Below are 20,316 nucleotides of genomic sequence, written 5' to 3' on the forward strand. Positions count from 1 at the left end.
CATAGGGTAAGCCTAAGGGGCTCCTCCATAGAAATTGATTCTAAAAAGGGCTCCGCAGGTCAAAAAGGTTGGGAATCGCTGCTATAGACTTTGAGATTTCAAAGTATCGCTGCTATGAGATTTCAAGGTATGAAACAAAATAAATTCATATTTCTATTACAATTACTTCTATACAATTTTTTTTTTTTTTTGAACTCTCCCCCCATAAAAGATTATTTATATAACAATATAAGAAACATATGATTATAGTTGGAAAATAAAACAATACAGTGAGAATAAAAATGCAATTTAATAATCATAATGGTCATGGCTTTTACAAAAGGATTTGGAATTCTCCTTGGATTATGCATATTATCTTTACTGCTGCTGCTCTATGTAACCTTCAGAAATGCAAACTTATACTAATTCTACTGAAAAAAAAAAAAAAAAAATGATAAATATAAAATGAAATGATCAGTCCCTTCAATTTTAAAAAACTATTAAGCATGCAAATTTTCAAAATTATACATTTTTCACATATTTTTGCTTACATATTATATGTATATAAATAAATAGATATGTTTATTTATTAATAAATATTAATATTAATAAATAAATATATATTTTTGGGGCATTACTTGTGAGGTAGCAATCCTACAATCACTAAACAAGAAAGGGGAATCTGATAGTTAAAGCAAAGCACCTGCACTGCTAGTTTAGTTTGTTTTACTGATAAAAATTTCACTAAAAGCTGCTAATAAAAGAAAAGATGCATACCTCTAGTGTCTTCAAATGCTCCACTGTAATAAGGTTGTCTATCGTTTCATTAATGAGAGATGTTAAACTCGTACAAGGCTGTTAAAATATAATGCTTACTAAGATTTTTTAAATATTATTTGAATAACACTTAAAATTCAGAATGCACAGCATGAAGTGCTATAATTATAAACATTACCATCATATATTAATAAACTTCAGCATGTCAATGATAGAGGATGCCTATAGTTTAGTCAAAATGAAGCATTTTGACTAAACTTCCTTATACAAAGGGATAATCACCTCTGTATCCCTGCTAACAAAACAATTCCTGAGTTGTTTAATGAAATGAGGAAAAATTCAATTTACAATAGAGAAAATCAAAGTTACAAAAATTCAGATACACAAAATAATACAATATGAAATGTATCATTCTGTGTACCTATAATTATAAATATAAATAAAAGACTATACTACCAAAATATTAAAATTTCCATTTATAATTGAGAGAGCTTGTTAACCATTTGGAATTTATCTTAAGCCACCTATAGAGGATGGGTAGCAACAGTTATTGGGCATTAGTCACATTCCACAACTTAATCCTCTGCCCATATGGAGGTCCGATGCGAATTATGCGTAATGGAAGGCAGTGTGTTCTAAATTAGCATTAGCAGAGGCATCGTATGCCTCTACTATTGCTAATGCTAAAATAATTGTGAGTAGCAGTTCTGTTTCCAAGAGCAATCCTGTTGTAGGTGATTCAGTTCTTTAAAAGTAGATCCTAGAAAGGCTACTAAAAATTAAGAATCTGAAGGAATATAGAAAAAGAAATATGGAAATTGCTGAAACTGTTGTTGTACACAAAACAGTTGGGCAGCAGTTAAAGACAACGCAGAACTGGAGAAGCTCAAGTAGAAGAAAATGGGCGTCAACTTGAAGAGCAAAAAAAATCACATTTGCTATATCTGCACTAAGACAGATTTGTGTGTTCTGAAAGTCTATTCCACTTATTTTATTTTATTGTTTACCAGTAACATAAATTGCCAAAACTGTAAAAAGAAAGTTTAAAGAAATGAGTCTGAAATGATACTATTGAATTAAGATGCCAATGCTCACTAACAGTGCTTTCATTGCTCTGAAGCAGTGGCAAATATTTTTTTTTGTTTAATGCTGATAGAAACATTAATTTGAGTGGCAGCAATTATTGCTATAAGGTACTTTGCATTTACAGTCAATATCTGCACACTTTGTGCACGATCAAGACGGTCAAGTTTTCCACTAGTATGATGGTCTGGAGATGTTTATCGGTCAACAGTATGGGAAGACTGAAGTTTTATAACAACATTGTGAATGTCACAACATGCAAAGACATTCTTCTTAAATGATACTATCTGAGAGAGTTGTTTAACAATGAGGAATTCATCAGGTTTACTCTATTCTGGATCACTAAACAGTGCTAAAAAATTTTTATAATCTAAAAATCTAAAAACATTATCATGGCCTGATAATTCACCAGTTTTTTACCCCATAGGAAAGTTGTGAATGCAATAATTACAGCATGGTATTACAAAATACCACAAGGAATGTTAAAAAAAAAAAAAAAAAAAAATTGCCCCATTCCCAGCCAATATAAAACTGTTATACATTCTCTTGGATATCCAACAAAATATTAATTATAGTTTTAGGTAAGTGATAAAAATTTTCTAAAAACTGATATTTGTTTACTATTGTTTTGTCTATTAGTAATATATCTGAATGCCCCCCCCCATTCCAACAAAAAAAAAAAATATATATATATATATATATATTTTCTTCAGTGAATTCAGCAAACATCACTCTAAGGACATTCCATTTTTTTTTTTCCCATTTATTTACACACACAATTTCATGTACATTCTCATGATATAAACAATTTATATACAAGATTATATACAGTTTTATAGACATTATCTCATATATATACAAATTTGTATATATATATATAAGGTCTAAAACCGGAGTCTAAAACGCTGATGGAACTGATATTCGGGTGACGCTCAAGTCAAGTGGACCCAATTTCGGCGAAGTCCGGACGGTCTGTGACAGCCAAATCCTCTGCTTGCACCTTCACGATGGTGGGACTGTTAGTAATCCTGAGTGTAACCTCCATGCACAAGTACATGGTGGGTGACCACCCAGGTGTGAACCAACGTAATCAGGGGTCGAAGTGTGGCGTCCACACCACATGGAGGAATGCCGGCCCTCTATGTTACCAGGCAGTACTAGGTCGTAGATGACGCTCATCAACCGGTGAAATACCACCACTTTGCTTATTGGAGGCTTGAAGTGGTGCAACCCATGTTTAGTCTCTAGAGCTAAGTTCCGGTCAACTCTTCCCTATCTCTTCCATCATGCAGTATGATTGATGACTTTTGAGGTTATGATGAACTTCGTGGCGAGATTCAATATTCCTTACATTTTGAGGGTACAGCTCTAAAACCGTGTTCGCAGGCCGGCCGCTAGTTAGTACACCGGACCGAACCTATTGGTAACTCTCTAGGAGGCTTCCGGATCACCTAGTGATCTTGCTACCTCTACTCTGCCAGATAGTGACTGGAGGGAGTCCGAGCAGTGTGTATGCGGGGAGCATTGTTGAGGCCACATTATGTCAAGGATCTGGGTATATTCTTACCACGTGTACGCCATATCCAAAAATTTCATTACTTCATACAGCATGTCCCACCCACTTTTTCTTACTATTGAATACACCATGATCTAAACCTCCCAAGCACTTCCTAATTCATTTCACAAATATACGTGGTCTCAATTCTAATCTCAACGATGTCCATTTCCACTTGCAGTCTTCCAAACCCCATGTACTTTTTCTGACTGAATCTCAGTTATCAGTTGATTCAACTACTGCTCATCTCAGATGTCCAAATTATTTGCTGTATGATTCCTTTCGCCTCAAAGGTGGTACTTGTGCATATGTCCGTTCTGATATTCCCTGTCAGAGACTTGGCAATTTGGAATCTCCTCTCTTTGATCTTCTCTGGCTTAAAATCTCTCTACCTCATTGTGTCAAATTCATCTGTTGTCTCTACCGTTCTCCCAACTCCACTAATCACTTGGAGCTCTTTGACTTCCTCTCTTTGCAACTTCACTTTCTCCAGTCCCAGTCCAACTTTCCTAACAGTGAGGTAATTTTCCTTGGTGATTTTAATGTTCATAACTTCAGCTAGCTTCCGTTTTCTAGTCACACCGACCCAGCAGGTCGAGATGCTGAGGCTTTTGCAATTACTAATGACCTTGCACAGATTGTTCATTTACCTACAAGAATACCGGACAATCCTAATCATACAGCCAATACGCTTGATCTTTTTCTCACAAACAACCCTTCTCAGTACACGGTCGAAGTGAGAGGTCCTTTAGGCACTTCAGATCACAACTTGGTGATTGTCTCTTCTCCAATGGAACCTTTATCTCATGGCTATTCCCAACCTCGTGTTGTTTGGCATTACAAGAATGCAAAATGGGATGACCTGCGAGACTTCTTTTCTTCTTTTCTTCTTTTCTCTCTTTCAAAACAGTCCAAACACGTGCTGCCACCAGCCAACATCCATTTACTGTCCAACTTCAAACCCACAGAACCAACTTTTCATCTTCCTCATTTATTCTTTCAACTGCCGTTTTCTGGAACAACCTTCCTTCATACGTATTTCCTGAAAATTACAATCTACAGAAATTCAAGTCCAGTGTCAACAAATATCTTCTTTCGTCTTCTCAACCTTCAACCCAAGAATGGTACTAAGTACTACAGGTTCTAATACTTCTCGTGTTTGGGGGTTCACATTAAAAAAAAATATATATATATATATATGTATCCATTCTATATAATGGTAATCAAGGTACTGTGTGTTCTTATATCGGGGTGGCACCTAGGCCTTAGCCCATCTCCACCTTTGTACTCTGTTATGGTGCAGAAACTCTGCATAATGGGCCTGAAAAGTGTCACTGTATGTGTGAAATATTAATGTGTTGTTTTGTTTGTGTCAGGCTATTATGCCACCAGGTGCAGCCAACGTATGGGCAGCTGCTGCTGCCTGGTGCCCATCCGTAGCACAGGGCCTGGGTCAACAGTCCGTCCTCCTGTACTGGTGTTATTACCACCAAAAATCTCACACCCGCCAGTGGGAGTGCAATACTAGCGAGTGACAGGCCATCCCTGATAAAATATAATTAAAATTGTTACTATTAATTTGTCTGGCATTATAAACACTTCTCATTTTCAGTAAATAAACAGCCACTTACTTTTTTTTCTCCCACTCTTGGTATTGCACTTGTGCTGCTGTTTTTAATTGTTCATTTTTATTTCTAAACTGACCATACCTGTATCTATACATGTTTGAGATAAAATGTAAATTGAAGAAATTCATGCTATATATAAATTTTTGCATACACTTTCAGGAAATATACATACAATTCACATAAAGGCCCATACAACATAATAACCTAATCCCTAAAATGAGCTTGTTTATTGTGGAGTACAGAGCACTGCAATGAGACAATGAAGCCCAGTTTTATTCTCTTACGGGTCAAGATTCAGCCAAAATAGTGATTTGTGATGCACCAGAAAAGAAAGTGGTACACAATATCAAGTCCTCCAAGTTAACACAATATTAGTCCTCCGAAATTCACAATATTAGTGATGTTCAGAGGCATCACCATAATGATTCTTAGAGCTATATACAAGGGTAGTTCAATGTACAAATGGTTCTCATTTACTTTTCACGGTCAATAATGCACTTTCCCAAAAAGTACAATTGGTTCGATGAATTACTGAAAATGAAGAAAGTGAAAGAGAATTGGATGGCCTGCTAGAACTCTACACCTGAACCCTATAGAACACACCTGGGATGCTTTTGGAAGTAGTAGTGGCATGTGATGCAAGAAAGCAAGTGTATGAGCTTATGCAGCATAGCCAAAAAAAAAAAAAAAAAATTCACACCATTCCATCCAAATGCCTGTCCAGTTCCTCCTTAAATTTATTCAACCTATCAACTTCCACAACGACAGATGGAAGTTTGTTCCAGCAATTAACCACCCGCTGGCTAAAGGCAAATTTCCGTACATCTATTCTACCTCTGTCTTTTCTTAATTTGAATTTATGCCCCCTTAGGTTCGTAATCTGAACAAGTGGAAGGATCCCATTAGAATTCAGCGTGCTCAACCCATTCAAGGCCTTATACACTTCAATCAGATCACCGCGCAGATGCCTAGTCTCCAGCCACTGCAATTTGCAGAACTTAAGCCTCTCTTGGTAAGAGGATCCCTTCATTCCCCTCACCAATCTTGTTACCCTTCTCTGTACACGCTCAAGTAAATCTACATCCTTCCTAAAATGAGGCCTCCAGACCTGTACGCAGTACTCAAGCCGTGGCCTGACCATTGCCTTATACAGAGGGATAATCACCTCCTTTTCCCTGCTAGCAAAATTCCTATATATCATTGCTCAGAAAACTTCATATCTGACTGCACAATTACTCCCAAGTCTTTTTCATTTTCTACCACCTTAAGTGTAGTACCACACAGTTGGTACGTTTCTCTGGGGTTACTTCTACCCATATGCAGTACTTTGCATTTGTCAAGGTTAAACTTCAGTTGCCACTTCTTAGCCCATCTGCCCAAATTATCTAGATCCTGTTGCAGTAGCACACTGCCATTACTGTCATTAACAACCCTGCCAACCTTTGTATCATCTGCAAACTTCGACATTAAGCCTGATATACCTTCATCAATATCATTGATAAATATACAAAACAACAGTGGACCTAACACCGAGCCCTGTGGGACTCCACTAATAACATTAGTCCACGAAGAGCAGCACCCATTGATTACCACCCTGTCTTCTCCCACTTAACCATCCTTTTATCCATTGTAGCAACTTACCCTTAATACCATTCTGCTCCAATTTGTACAATAGTCTTCCATGCACAACAGTGTCAAAAGCTGATTTGTAAGTTGCCCCTCCCCTCAAAACCCATGTCTATATGAGAATATATGCCCTCAAAGATGAAGCTTCTTTGGCAGCAAGAGAACTCAGTACACTGAGCAACACTTAAGTAAAAAATTAATAATTGTTAATAGACAGATGCTATCAGTATAACAATAAAGATAATACCTCCACAATCCCAGTTTGCTCAATACTGCTAAACACTGTGATATAATTAATTTGATTAATGATATTGAAGATGGTACTACAAATTAACCCCAGGGGCTCACATCTGGTGAGTATGGGCTTGGCACACCCTGAGTCCTGAGCTGGATATCATCATTCTCCCCCTTTCGTGGTGATTCCTTTCTACTTCTCTCTCTCTCTCTCTCTCTCTCTCTCTCTCTCTCTCTCTCTCTCTCTCTCTCTCTCTCAGAGTAACTACCTCAGGAATGTTTTTTTTTTGGCTGGCACAGCAAAAACGTCAGGCTTCCTTGCACCATTTGTGCTTAATTTCAAAGTGTACAAACATTTATTTACAAATATGGTTCAAAGGGTGAAATAGGTATCAGCAGATCTACAAGTCTGACTTATCTGCAAGGAAAAATTACAGCATATAAGGATAAAATACAGGATCATCTGGACAGAAAAGGAATTATAATTAAAACATGATTTTTTTTTTTCAGGGGAAGTAATTCATTAGTTAGTTATTTAAGAGTTCTTCAGCATGCTGAGTACTCTGATCATAGTGCAGTAAATTCCTTGTAGGTGATTCCTTGAGTCGGAGACTGGGATGTATTAGGGTGCCTTATTATCTGGACGAACTGCTCTGCTATGTCTGTCTGTGTGCAGCCGAACTTCTTTTACCAACAATTATGTATGTTATCTATCTCTGGGGTTCGACAGCTGTGGGATTTCCTGATTGACTGTTGTACTTCTTCCTCTCGAGTCTCCCCGCCCCCGTAATCTCTTGTATGTTCTTGGTTTTCTTCCTTTCTACATCTATCCAGGGAGCACAGCTGTTATGGCTAACAGCAAAGTTCTATAGTTTCCCCCAGAACTCCTTGAGTACCTTCAGGTTGGGGGATGGGCTTCCTTCTCTATAAGAGGAGAAGGAAGACCCATTATGCATATAAACAAATTGATTAATTTATGAGAAATATTAGACAGAATAAAAATTTGTTACTTTGCCATTACTGTTAAGATACAGAAAATATTCAAGAAAATTAATACTCAAACACCAGCCAAGTATTTAATAAAATAGAATAAAATAAGATGATACAGTAAACTGGACTATTACAATAAGTACTAAAAATATAAATATTAAAAATATATACATAAAATCGGTATGATAAAACAATTAAAAACAAAATACTAAAATCGTTAAAATAAGTTAAAATACCGGAAATCCGAAGCTTTCGGAGACAGCTGTCTCCTTTCTCAACAGTGTACTGTTGCTACAATGACACATCCTTAAGTAACAGGCCATGGCACTCATGTGACCCACCAGGAACATCGTCAGTATTCTCTATTTACATACTGGAGACAGAAGTGACCTGGGAGCGTGCCACATAGAACCGACCTTGCATCTGAGGGCAATCGCTTAAAAAAGGGGTGTAATCACACACCCCTGTCCCTGTTAATGGTATGACAGAATGAACCGATTCGCAAGCTCTCGAGCCACTTGCGTTCGCAGAACCCATGTGCACAGTCAGTAATGACCGCATCCTTTCGTCTCCAGTACGCAAATAGAGAATACTGACGATGTTCCTGGTGAGTCACATGAGTGCCATGGGCCTGTTACTTAAGGATGTGTCATTGTAGCAACAGTACACTGTCGAGAAAGGAGACAGCTGTCTCCGAAAGCTTCGGATTTCCGGTATTTTAACGATTTTAGTATTTTGTTTTTAATTGTTTTATCATACCGATTTTATGTACAGTAATACCCCGACTTACGCGAACTCAGAGTTACACGGTTCTTGATTTTTTCGTTTGACAACACTGCCGCCCACTACCTTCAAGGTCGTTTTTCATATGTTATTGATATACGGTGCGACGGCGGAGAGTGAGAGCGAAAGATGAACAAAATTCAACTTTGCTGCACACATATACAAGAATTTGTATTCCAACTGTCATATTTATGTGTGCATTTGAATTCATGCTCAACTTTTTTCGGAAATTACATCGTTTTCACGAGAGAAATGGATTGCGTCGGTCGAGCCGTATACAGTCAGTCCTCGTATAACACGCGTTTACACTACACGAATTCGATCATACACTATTTATAAATACGGTAACAATATCTTATAATATAACACGAACTGAATTGGCTTATGCACGATTCGCCTTTGTGTTTACAAGAAATGGCAGTCGAACGCAGAATCACCCCAACCGAACGCAACACGATAGGAATGAAGAGAAGATTCTGAAAATGTATTTGTTTTTTATATCAGTGAATGGGAAACACATTTCACCATAATAACGTAAAAACCAACACAATTCCAGCTATCGGTATGCATTTAGATCGAGTTTACTACCAGTTTATAACAGATTCCACTAGCAGAAACGCAACTGGATTTTTATTATTTTATGGTAGTAACCTCTAGAAATGTGAGGTGTTAATAGTGTATCTCTGCCTTTATGGTGTTGTTTATTCAGTTGCTACATGTGCGCAGCTTTGTTTATGCGTATCAAGCGTGCCTCCTCGTTTTGTAATTGTGCTTTATTCCCTAAAAACGAGTAAAATACTTAAACGGTGTGAAAAGGAAGCGTCCTGCTGAAGACACTGCAGATTCAGAGAGAAAAAGAAAAGCAATATCGATAAACAGAGGCGGACCGGGTCAAAAATTCTTACCCAGGAAAATCTATAGTGGCCTCATACTATGGTTTATGGCCAAAATCACACAGGCCCACCGGGGTTTCCCCCGATAAGGCTTATGGCCAGTCCGCCTCTGTCGATAGAGAAAAAAATATGAAATTGTGAAGCGCTTTGAGCGAAATGAAAGACCATGTGATATTACATGCGCTACAGACCTAAATGAGGCAACGCCGAGAATTACAAAGAATGCAGAGAAAATAAAAACAACTTTTATAGCAGGAACAACTCAAAGTGTAATTAAAATTCATTAGATTAAGACACAAAGAACTGGAAGAGATGGAACGGCTGTCATCTGTTTGGATAGAAAATCAAACAAAAAACAAGTTTGCTTATGATAGAAGGCAAAAGCATTAGCAATATTTTATTACGATTATTTATTGTGTTTGGTAATGTTTTGGTTACAAATGTGTGTTCGATCTTGGGTGGTCGGCACCTAACCCTATTTTTCCCATAGGGCCTGTTGTTTATTGCACGAGGGTTTATAGGAACACAATTACACTATCATTCTATACGAGGACTGACTGTATCGATGGCATATGAAAAACAACCCTCAGTGTTTCTCTTGCTGTGATACGCATTGGACGTGTTTCGTGCAAACTCTACGTGCACAATTACGATTCTATGATCGACAAAAGTTTTCTAAACCCTTAAAAAACTATGTCGTTCAAACGAAGTAAATCTGATTCTCCTGCACCTAGTAGATATCTTTGGAATGTAAATTTAACATTATCAAGGATTTTGATATCAGAATGAAAATTTGTGAATTGGCAAAGAAGTTTAAGCTACCGGAATCCACAGTAAGAACAATCATAAAAGATAAAGAAAGAATTCTCGAAGCGGTGAAAAATGCTCAATCCTTGAATTCAAGCATAATTTGTAAACGTCATGGTATTATTGCTTAGATGGAAACAATGCTGAAATTATGGTGTGATAATCAAGTAAAAGTGAAGAATTGTCCAGTCGATTAGAACATTGTGTGCTATGAAGCTAAGCTGATTTTTGAGAGGTTGAAAACTTTGTAGCTAGTAACGGCTGGTTTGACCGATTTAAAACTTGCTGTAACTGGCACAGTATCGCGGAGAGTGGAGAGGCAGCAAGTGCCGATAAAGAAACTGCGTCTTCTTTTCCTGAGACACTCAAGGCTATGATAGAAGAAGGTGGCTATAGCAGTGAAACCGTATTTAACGTGGATGAGATTGGCCTGTTCTGGAAGAAGATGCCTAAAAGAACTTTTATCGCGCGTGAAGAAAAAAACTTTCCAGGCTTTAAGGTTTCCAAAGACCGATTGACAGTGATGGTTGGCAGGAATGCAGCTGATGACTGTAAGTTAAAACCTCTCTTAATTTATCGCTCCGAAAACCCAAGAGTTTTAAAAAATATATCTAAAATTAGCTTACCAGTGATTTGGAAGTCAAATCATAAAGCTTCGGTGACAGCTTCCGTTTTTGAGGACTGGTTTGGTCACCACTTCATACCCAAAGTCGAACGTTATTGCAAGTCTAAACAGATTCCATTTAAAGTGATGCTGCTTATTGACAATGTACCCAGTCACCCTCTGCCCACTCTAATTAATTTCGACCCACGTGTGAAAGTTGTGTTTTTGACTGCAAACACAACCAACTTGCTTCAACCGATGGACCAGGGAGTCATCAAAACATTCAAGGCTTACTACATGAGGTGTTCGTTTGCACGTCTGAATGAAGCTATGAGACAATAGTGAGATGTCTGTTAAAGACTTTTGGAAACAATTCAATGTTTTAGATGCCGTAAGAATCACTGAAGAATCTTGGATGAAATTCACAAAAAAACATTGAACGTGTCTGGAAGAAACTTTGTTCATTTTTTTTTCAAAAACGACATGATCAGGTCGCTCATGTGATAGAAGAAGTTGTTAATCTTGCCAGGCAAGTAGATTTGGAAGTCAATGGTGATGATGTCAACGAGCTGTTGGATTCACATAGTCAGGAGCTGACAATGAATGAGCTCATAGATGCGTGAGCAAAACGTCACTGAAGTATCCGACACTTCAGACCCAGTTCCACCAGAAAAGCACATGACAATTGCAAACTAGACAGAAGGTCTCAGCTCAATTGAAAAGGGCTTAAAAATTTTAGAAAACATGGACTCCAACAAAGAATGCATTATAGCTACAAAGCAAGGAATAAAAAAATTATTAGCTTGCTACGAAGAAATTCTGCGTGAAAAAAAGGCGGAGCTGTGTCGTCAGACGAATTTGTTAGATTTTATGAAGCCATCGACATCGAAATAACTTTTTTACGTAAGTCATTTATTTTTTTAATACACATTTTGTATTAATATGTATAAAGAACTGCAATTTTATTAATATTTTTCTTCTAAACTAGTGTTTTTGTTAGTCCTTGGTCCCAATTAAACAAAATTTATATGTATTTATATGCAAAGTTGTACCCCGACTTATGCGAATTCGACTTAAGCGATTTTCGTCAGACCCACCTATCACGTAACTTCGGGGTATTACTGTATATATTTTTAGTATTTATATTTTTAGTATTTATTGTAATAGTCCAGTTTACTGTATCATCTTATTTTATTCTATTTTATTAAATACTTGGCTGGTGTTTGAGTATTAATTTTCTTGAATATGGAATTTCCCAGCCCCATAGGCCTGTTTGAGGATAAAGATACAGAAAAGCAAGAAAACTAATGTTGCAACCATAAATCACTCCAAGATTAGAACATTAGTGTGCTACATTTTTAAAATCATCTCACAGACTTTCAGGCAATAATAATTCATCTGCATATTTGAGCCATACCACAATCTACCCTCATATGAATAAAACAAAATTAAATATTAATTTGATTAATCTGACTCCACAAAGGCTTTTTCACTAGATTTTTACTGCTCGTTATTACACCAAAGTAATATTAGCATTAGTAGTGGCATATCATGCAAGAAAGCAAGCATATACAGCATCAAACAAAAAAAAAAAAAAAAAACCCTTCCCATTTCATCTATCCACTCCCTCCAAATGTTTTCAAGTTCTCTAAATTTATTTAAGCTATCAACTTCCACAACAGATTGAAGTTTGCTCCAACAATCAACTAAATGCTGGCTAAAGGCAAATATCCGCACATCTATTCTTCAACCATTTTTCCTTGTAATCTGAGCAAGAGGACGAATCCCATCAGCACTCAGCTTGCTCAAACCATTCAAAGCCTTAAACACCTCAATCAGATCACCTAGCAGGTGCCTAGTCTCTGAATGCTGCAACTTGCAGAACTGAAACCTTTCTTGGTAAGAGAAACCCTTTTGTTCTCTTCACCAATCTCATTTTCCTTTTCTGTACTTATTCCAGCAGCTCTACATCCTTCCTAAAATGAAGCCTCCAGACCTGTGTGCAGTACTAAGGTGTGTCTAATGTTATCAGTGGAGTGCCCACTGCCTTATACAAAGGGATAACCATCTTCTTTGTACCATCTGCAAACTTGAACATTAAGCCTGATATACCTTCATCAATATCGCTGATAAATATAGAAAACAATGGGCTCAACACTGAACCCTGGGGCACTCCACTGATAACATTAGTCCATGAAGAGAATTGTCCATTAATTACCACTCTCTGCCTTCTCCCACTCAACCATCCCTTTATCCAAAGCAGCAACTGCCCTTAATCCCACACTGCTCCAATTTGTACAGCAGTTTTTTATATGCAACAGTATCAAAATATTTCCTGAAATCCAAGTATATGGTTTCGAAATTATTTTTTGCATCGAGTTCCTTTGTGACCTTTTCAAATTTGTCAGACAAGATTTGCCCTTAACAAACATTAAGGGCAAATCGTTAAGTGCCCTTAACATGCTGTGTCTGAACTATAACTGCAGTCTTGTCTAGACGATCCTGCATTACCAGTGACTCCATTATTTTTCCTGGAACAGAAGTTAAACTAACAGGTCTGTAATTATTTGTCACCCTTTGATCCCTCTTTGGGGATACAATTGCAGTTCTCCCGTCCATGGGGACCTCCCTCGAAGCCAAGGATGTTTTCATAATTATGACTAAGGGTTTGCTTACTTCCTTTGCTGCCTCCCTTATTATAATTGGATAAATACCATCCATCCCAGGTGCCTTTCTAGTGTTTAACTTCAATGATTTCTCTTCTGCTTTCCTCAGTTATTACAAAATCATTTAGCTCCCAGTTAGAGTTTGATAAACTTCTGGCTTCCAATTCCCTACAGAATTCCTCATGTGTGATTGTAGATGAAAAATACTTATTCAGTTTGTCAGCTACCTGAGCAGGATCATGATGCCAAGAGGATCAATCTGATTCATCCTCTTCCCTCTAGACTTTACATAAGTAAAGTCTTTGCTGTTTTTCTTTGCATCCTTTGCCAAAGATTTCTCATATCTGCCTTTGCTTGCCTAACACCCTTTGTGACTTGATTACAGACTAGCCGATATCTACCATAGGCTTGTGTCGCCTGATAATTTATATGCATCCCATGCATTTTTTTCTGCCACAAGTTTCATTAGTACATCTGACATCCACTTATCAGGCCCAATCCTTGATCAGTATTTCTTAGTTGGTATGAAAAGCCTAGTAACTTCCAAGATTAATTCCTTGAATGCTTCCCATTTAGAATTTGCTGTTGTTAGTAACAACATCAGTTGGCCCCACTGTAGTCACCTTTACGAAAGCAAAAACCCTTCCCTTTACCTCTGATGGTAGTTACATCTTTAAGTAAATCCCACATCAGTACACTGTGATCACTGTCACCAAGTGGTTCTTTTGCTTGCAGATTCTTAATACAGGAAAAATCACTTTTGATAATCACATCAAGAGTATTACTCTCTCTGGTTGCCTCTTGAACATGATGCTGTTGTAGAAAAAAGTCATCCAATAAATCCACAAAAGTCTTACTAGTGTGCAAGTCACCAAACCATAAGTTCCAGCCAATATATGGAAAGTTAAAATCTCCCATTATAGTACATTCTGATTTACTGGCCCACTCTATTTATCTATACAGCTGTTTGTTGTACTCATAATTAGGCCTATAACACACTCCTACTCTCATTTTTGCTTTCCCAGGGCTTACTTCACACCAAACTGACTCAACATTGCACTGTCCATCCATGTCAACTGGATGCACTGCCTTAGATTTTATGTGCTTCTTAACTAACAGCATAACCCTTCATCCCTTCTTATCCTGTCTGTCCTTTCTGTACACACTGTACTCCTCAAATTTTGCATTCCTTATATCTACGTGATACCATGTATCTGATATCCCAACAATGTCCGCATTCGATGTTTTTATCAGCACTTCAATTTCATCAAGTTTCTTTACTATGCCCCTAAGCACTTGTTCTTACTCCTGGTTATCCTAACACGACCTATCCTAACATGGCCTTTGTTTCCATGATGATTCTTAGCAGCCCTTGAAATACCCAGCATCTTACTTTCTGGGCTGCTGCCCTTTCCAATAGCAGCCGGGCAAGAATTACTTTTGCCTCTGCCTGTAGCTACTGTTGATCTATTGGTGTGTGGGTATCCCCCCTCAAGCTAACAGTTTTCTGACCCACCTAAAACTGCCTGAATAGCATCATCAAATATTCTTACACCCTTTTTATTTGTTTATCCCATTCCTGTAGAAGCAGTCTCTCCTGTTACCAAGTACAGACCATGCTAATAAGGTGAAAGCGCATAGGCATTTTGTAGAACAGTTCTTTCTGTTTCTAAAGTGTGGAGGATGACTTTTACTTCCAAACTGCTACAAAACTGAAATCAAGATGAGTTCAGTTCTGTGCTAGTTCAAAAGCAGAAGTGATCATCTACACTAAAGAAGCAACAAACAATTATTCTATATACTTGTGCATTATTACCATGCACTTTTTTTGGCATAATAACTAGAGGAATAAATATCTAGCAAAAAAACTTTTGCAAATCAGTGCATCTATCAGACAAAAGTATAAATAATTTTTAAATTTTCAATGTAGCTTTTTTTTTTATAAGAAAATTTTAATTTTTTGTGATAAAAATTCCAATTTAAAGAAAATTCCAAATTTCAACAATGTTTATTATTATTAGTTCAAGAAATACATACATATTAATTATATGTATGTATTTATATAATTTTTAAGGGTGAAAAATTGACCTGAAAATAACATAAATAAACTGAACACATACTGGAGCAAAAATAAATTCATTTTGAAGAATATCACAAAGTTCAAGTGCTTTTTTTATCACTGACTGTTTAGAAACAACAAATCTACTTTCATATCCTTTCCAACTGTCCAGTTCTTCATCAATTAGAGCAAACAAAGAATTCACTATGAAAAAAAGAAAGCAAATAAGCATGGTTATTTTAACTGAAAAATGACATAAATAAATATACCTGTATACAAATTCACTACCAGAAATTAAACGCTAAGTTAAAATTCAATTTATTTTATACTAAACAATGAAGAAATACTGCATATCTTATAAGAAGAGCTCAATCTTTTGATCAACTATAATCTAAAGAACATCTTCAGATGGAAGAGAACCAAAAGAATAAAGAATCAATACCGAAATAACTATTACTGTTATCTTTATCTTTTAGGAGGTTTGTCAGTTTGTTGTCATAATCGGATTTGTTTATTATTACTACTGAGTCACCCTTGTCAGTCTTTTGGATGATGTTTTTATTCACGGCTAATTTTTTGATGCACTGAAACTCCTCCTTTGAAAAGTTAGGAGTAAGATTTGTTTTTTTTATTTATTACATTGTTTATTTGCTTAATTAGTTTCTTCTATTGCTTCATGTAATCCTGTTTGGGCTTGTACCACATATTCGTTGTATACGATCTTTCTTGGGGTCACACTGTAATTGAGGTCTATAGGGAAGAGATTGTTACAGATCTCTTAGCCCACTCAACACGTTCGCCCTATATCTATGGTGTCATTAAGTTACACAAATATTCTCACACCCTTTTTATTTGTTTATCCCATTCTTGTAGAAGCAGTCTGTCCTGTTACCAAGTACAGACCATGCTAATAAGGTGAAAGTGCATAGGCATTTTGAAGGACAGTTCTTTCTGTTTCTAAAGTGTGGAGGATGACTTTTACTTTCAAACTGCTACAAAAGTGAAATCAAGATGAGTTCAGTTCTGTGCTAGTTCAAAAGCAGAAGTGATCATCTGCTTTTGAACCAGCACAAACCCGACAAACCATTGAGGCCCATAGTAAGTTTCAAAAACAATATCAAATGCAAACTTGGCTAAATTTGTAGTTCACTTACTAAAACCTTTAATGAATCATTCCAAATATCGCATAAGGAATACGGAACACCTATTTTCGTCAGTCAACAATATAAAATTGGAACCCGATGAAAAATTATATTCCTTCAACAAAAAATCACTATATACAAATGTACATCCACAAAAAGCAGCAAAGGCTATGCAGCATTTGTTATGCAGTGAACCCACACTAAAAAAACAGAACAAAATTAGAAATCACTGACATAACAAACTTACTAAGGATACTATTATCTGCCAATTATTTCACCCATGAAGGAGTCTTTTACCAACAAGTGTTTGGGGTATCAATGGGCAGTTCTATTAGTGGGCATCTCCCCGAATTTTTATCATTTGGAAATAGAGAACCACATCATTTCCAAGTACTCTTCCCCATCCATTAAATTCTATGAAAGGTATGTTGATAATTGTCTGCTTATAGGAAAACCAGATACCATAAATAAAATCTTTCATGAATTCAATAATGTAGATGAAAGGCTACAATTCACAATAGAAAATGAAAAAAACAATAGCATAAACTTATTAAATTTAACATTAACAAGAAATGCCACCAAAATCAATACTAAAAGATCACAAACTTACAAAATAAAGGAAATTATTTAAATTTTGACAGCTATGGACCCCTTTCTCACAAAAAAATCAATCTTAATAGCCCAATTCAGCAATGCATTCAAGTATTCAACTATACAAGATGACTGTAAACAGGAAATAGAATCACTTAAGGACAGCTTCTCCAACCGCGGTTACCTAAAATGGCCCATAAACAGTGCCTTAAATAATGTCATCTATGGATCAGTTGTTTAGTGCCTTGATCATATAAGTTTTGCCTGAAACCACGATTCCACTTTATTGATGACTTCCTGAGACGAATCAAAGCAGCGTCCATGCAATGGCTTCTTCATTTCTAGAAACAAGAAGTCTGACAGTGCTAGGTCAGGAGAATAGGGCAGGAGATTGAAGTCGCACTGGACAACAAAGTTGGTGGTGGTAACAGCCATGTGAGCCGGTACATTGTTTGACAGAAAACAGACACCTTTGTCCTCAAAAAGGCCTCCGAGGTTGGGAGAATAGTTCATATCACAAATTTAAATAAATACACAAACCATTTTGATTAAAATAGTTTAATACTGTAAAAATATAAAAATATAAATATAATAAAATGTACCAAGTGATACAGTGGATACTGTAAAATAATATTTACAAAACTGATTTACTATAAAATAAAATAAAATTTATTACGAAAATGTTAAAATACAATAAAATACGAAAATTAAAAGTGATAAAACAATGATTGTAGCTTTCGGGGGCATCTGCCTCCTTTCTCAACAACAATGCTACTTGGGCAACACATCCTTTAGTATCAGGTTCATGGCACCCGTGGCTGACCAGGCACATGTTCAGTATTACTTTCACATGTGCCAGAACCGCAAGTGGCTCGAGAATGTGGAAACACGAAGCGCTCATCTCTTGCAAGGACTACAGCTTCCAAAGATGGGGTGGAGCCGAACACCCCTATCCCTATTCATGCTACTGTTTTCGGATGAGCCAATCCACAAACTCTCTACCCACTTACGGTCCACTTACTTACCTGTGCGCCCGGTTAAGGATGACAGCATTCTCGGGGGAGACTTGGTGCTGTTTTTCCCAATAATGCTCAGCAATCGTGGACTTATTGAACTCTGCGGTCTGTATGGCTCTCATGTGTTCCCCCAGACGGTCTTTTAGTCACCGTCCTGTCTCTCCCACATAAGGGATGTTATGTGGGGGGAAAATAGTGTTGCCAGGGCATTTTTGGATAGGGTTAGGACACATTGTAGTACCTCTGAGGAAAGAGAGAAAGAAACTGAGCAAGTCAGGACGGACCTTATAAAATGCGGTTACCCCCAGAGGGTCACTGATAAATATAGTAGAGACATGCAATCTAATCATGAAACAACACCGTCCGTTCCAGTCACCACAGTTTATATTCCCTACTATCTAGGCTTATCAGATCGTATTGCAAGGATGCTTCGTGACTTTCAGGCATGCTGTGTGCAACTTCCGGGCCGGAGGTCAAAGACCCCATTGCTAGGGCCTTTAGTAGTGGAGTTATATATGAGATCAGATGCCCGGATTGTGGAGAGTGTTATGTGGGGGAGACAGGACGGACAACATCACCTTCTTCACAAATGGAGTGGTCTTTGCCTTTTTGGGAGGTGGGATGCTTCTACTGCTTTGAAGGTGAGAAGGCATTGAATTAAAACAGTTCTCAACATCCGCATTACACAAATCCAATATGTGGTAGGCTTTAACCAGCAATAAAATAGGGATTCCTGTTTTTATGCAGGTTGGAGCTCCACCAAGAAGTATTCCTGTCTCTTTTAAAGGGCAGGAATCACATGGTGTTGTACAGTAAGATTACAGTAACATATGTATACAACAGCACATTTTTTTGAGTCACATGATCAAACCTCCAAAAAAGAAGTGTGATCCAGTGAAGCTTATCGTGAACACAAAACAATATTAGAGGCAATTACCTGATAATTATGGATATCAAAATTCTTTCTAAAAATGAGCCTCAACTATACTTAACATAAGTTTTCAAGACTACATATCGGCTATCAACATCCTAGAGCCACGAAGCAAAGTTGGTGCTCTGTTGGGATCACACAAAGTTAATGCATGCAGCACATGAACCTTGTGAGGAAACAGTTGCAGTGACAGTTTGCTCATGGAAATGTTGTTCTTGGAATATTTAGTTGTTACTATACTGCTCTGGTACTAGCAGATAAGTGTGAATCAGCCACAACAATAGCATTTACAGCAGCAACAACAGTTGCAACTGGGCTGCTCCCTCTGCCAGGAGTTACAGACAAAGAACTTTTCTTTAAATTCCTTTCTCATTCTGTACAACCCATTTTGAGAAAGGGTTACCCTTCTTAATTCTTTTGAATTCTATACTCAAAAAGAAAGTGAGGGTAGTACAGGAATCCCTCGATTAGTGCAGGTTCGATTAGCGCGACACTCAAATGAGTGCGGTTTATATTTAGCTACCAATTTTCGATTAGTGTGGTATTTTGGCTTAGCCTAAAGAAACTGAAGCTGGTGATGCTACGAAAGTCAGTACTAAGCTACGAATGTAAATACACTGCTAAAGTATGCATAACATTAGAGAACATTATAGAAATACATCGCTTGTTTCCTTAGTGAGTGCGCGGCTCTCTTCACAAAAGGGAATTACTGTTTATTTCACGTTACGTCATACCTTCTCCATTGGGAAATAAACAAAAATGAATGCAAGATACAGTGTGGGAAGCTGGTTTATTTTTCTACCATAAGAAAATAAAAAGAAACGGATTATTTCAAACATGTATTATTACAACAGTTGAAATATTTTCTAACATTATGCACTCTGAAGGACAACACTGGCTGCACCACATTATGTACATGCAGATTAGTTACTTTCAGTTGTTCTTGCATTGC

General features: G+C 37.1%; 1 protein-coding gene across 1 annotated transcript in view; it reads right to left on the minus strand.

Annotated features, from left to right (window-relative positions):
* Positions 1 to 20,316, minus strand: part of LOC150089683 (glycerol-3-phosphate acyltransferase 1, mitochondrial-like) — a 226,456-nt gene that overhangs the window by 37,975 nt on the left and 168,165 nt on the right. The window contains exons 17-18 of the mRNA XM_090368730.1: positions 15,746 to 15,888; positions 757 to 834 (exon numbers count right to left, since the gene is read on the minus strand). Coding sequence (XP_090224856.1) covers positions 757 to 834; positions 15,746 to 15,888 — 221 coding nt within the window. The remainder of the gene's footprint in view (positions 1 to 756; positions 835 to 15,745; positions 15,889 to 20,316) is intronic.

This window comes from Mastigoproctus giganteus, chromosome 2, assembly GCF_048544385.1.
Source record: "Mastigoproctus giganteus isolate SK-2022 chromosome 2, ASM4854438v1, whole genome shotgun sequence".
Classification (NCBI taxonomy): domain Eukaryota; kingdom Metazoa; phylum Arthropoda; class Arachnida; order Uropygi; family Thelyphonidae; genus Mastigoproctus; species Mastigoproctus giganteus.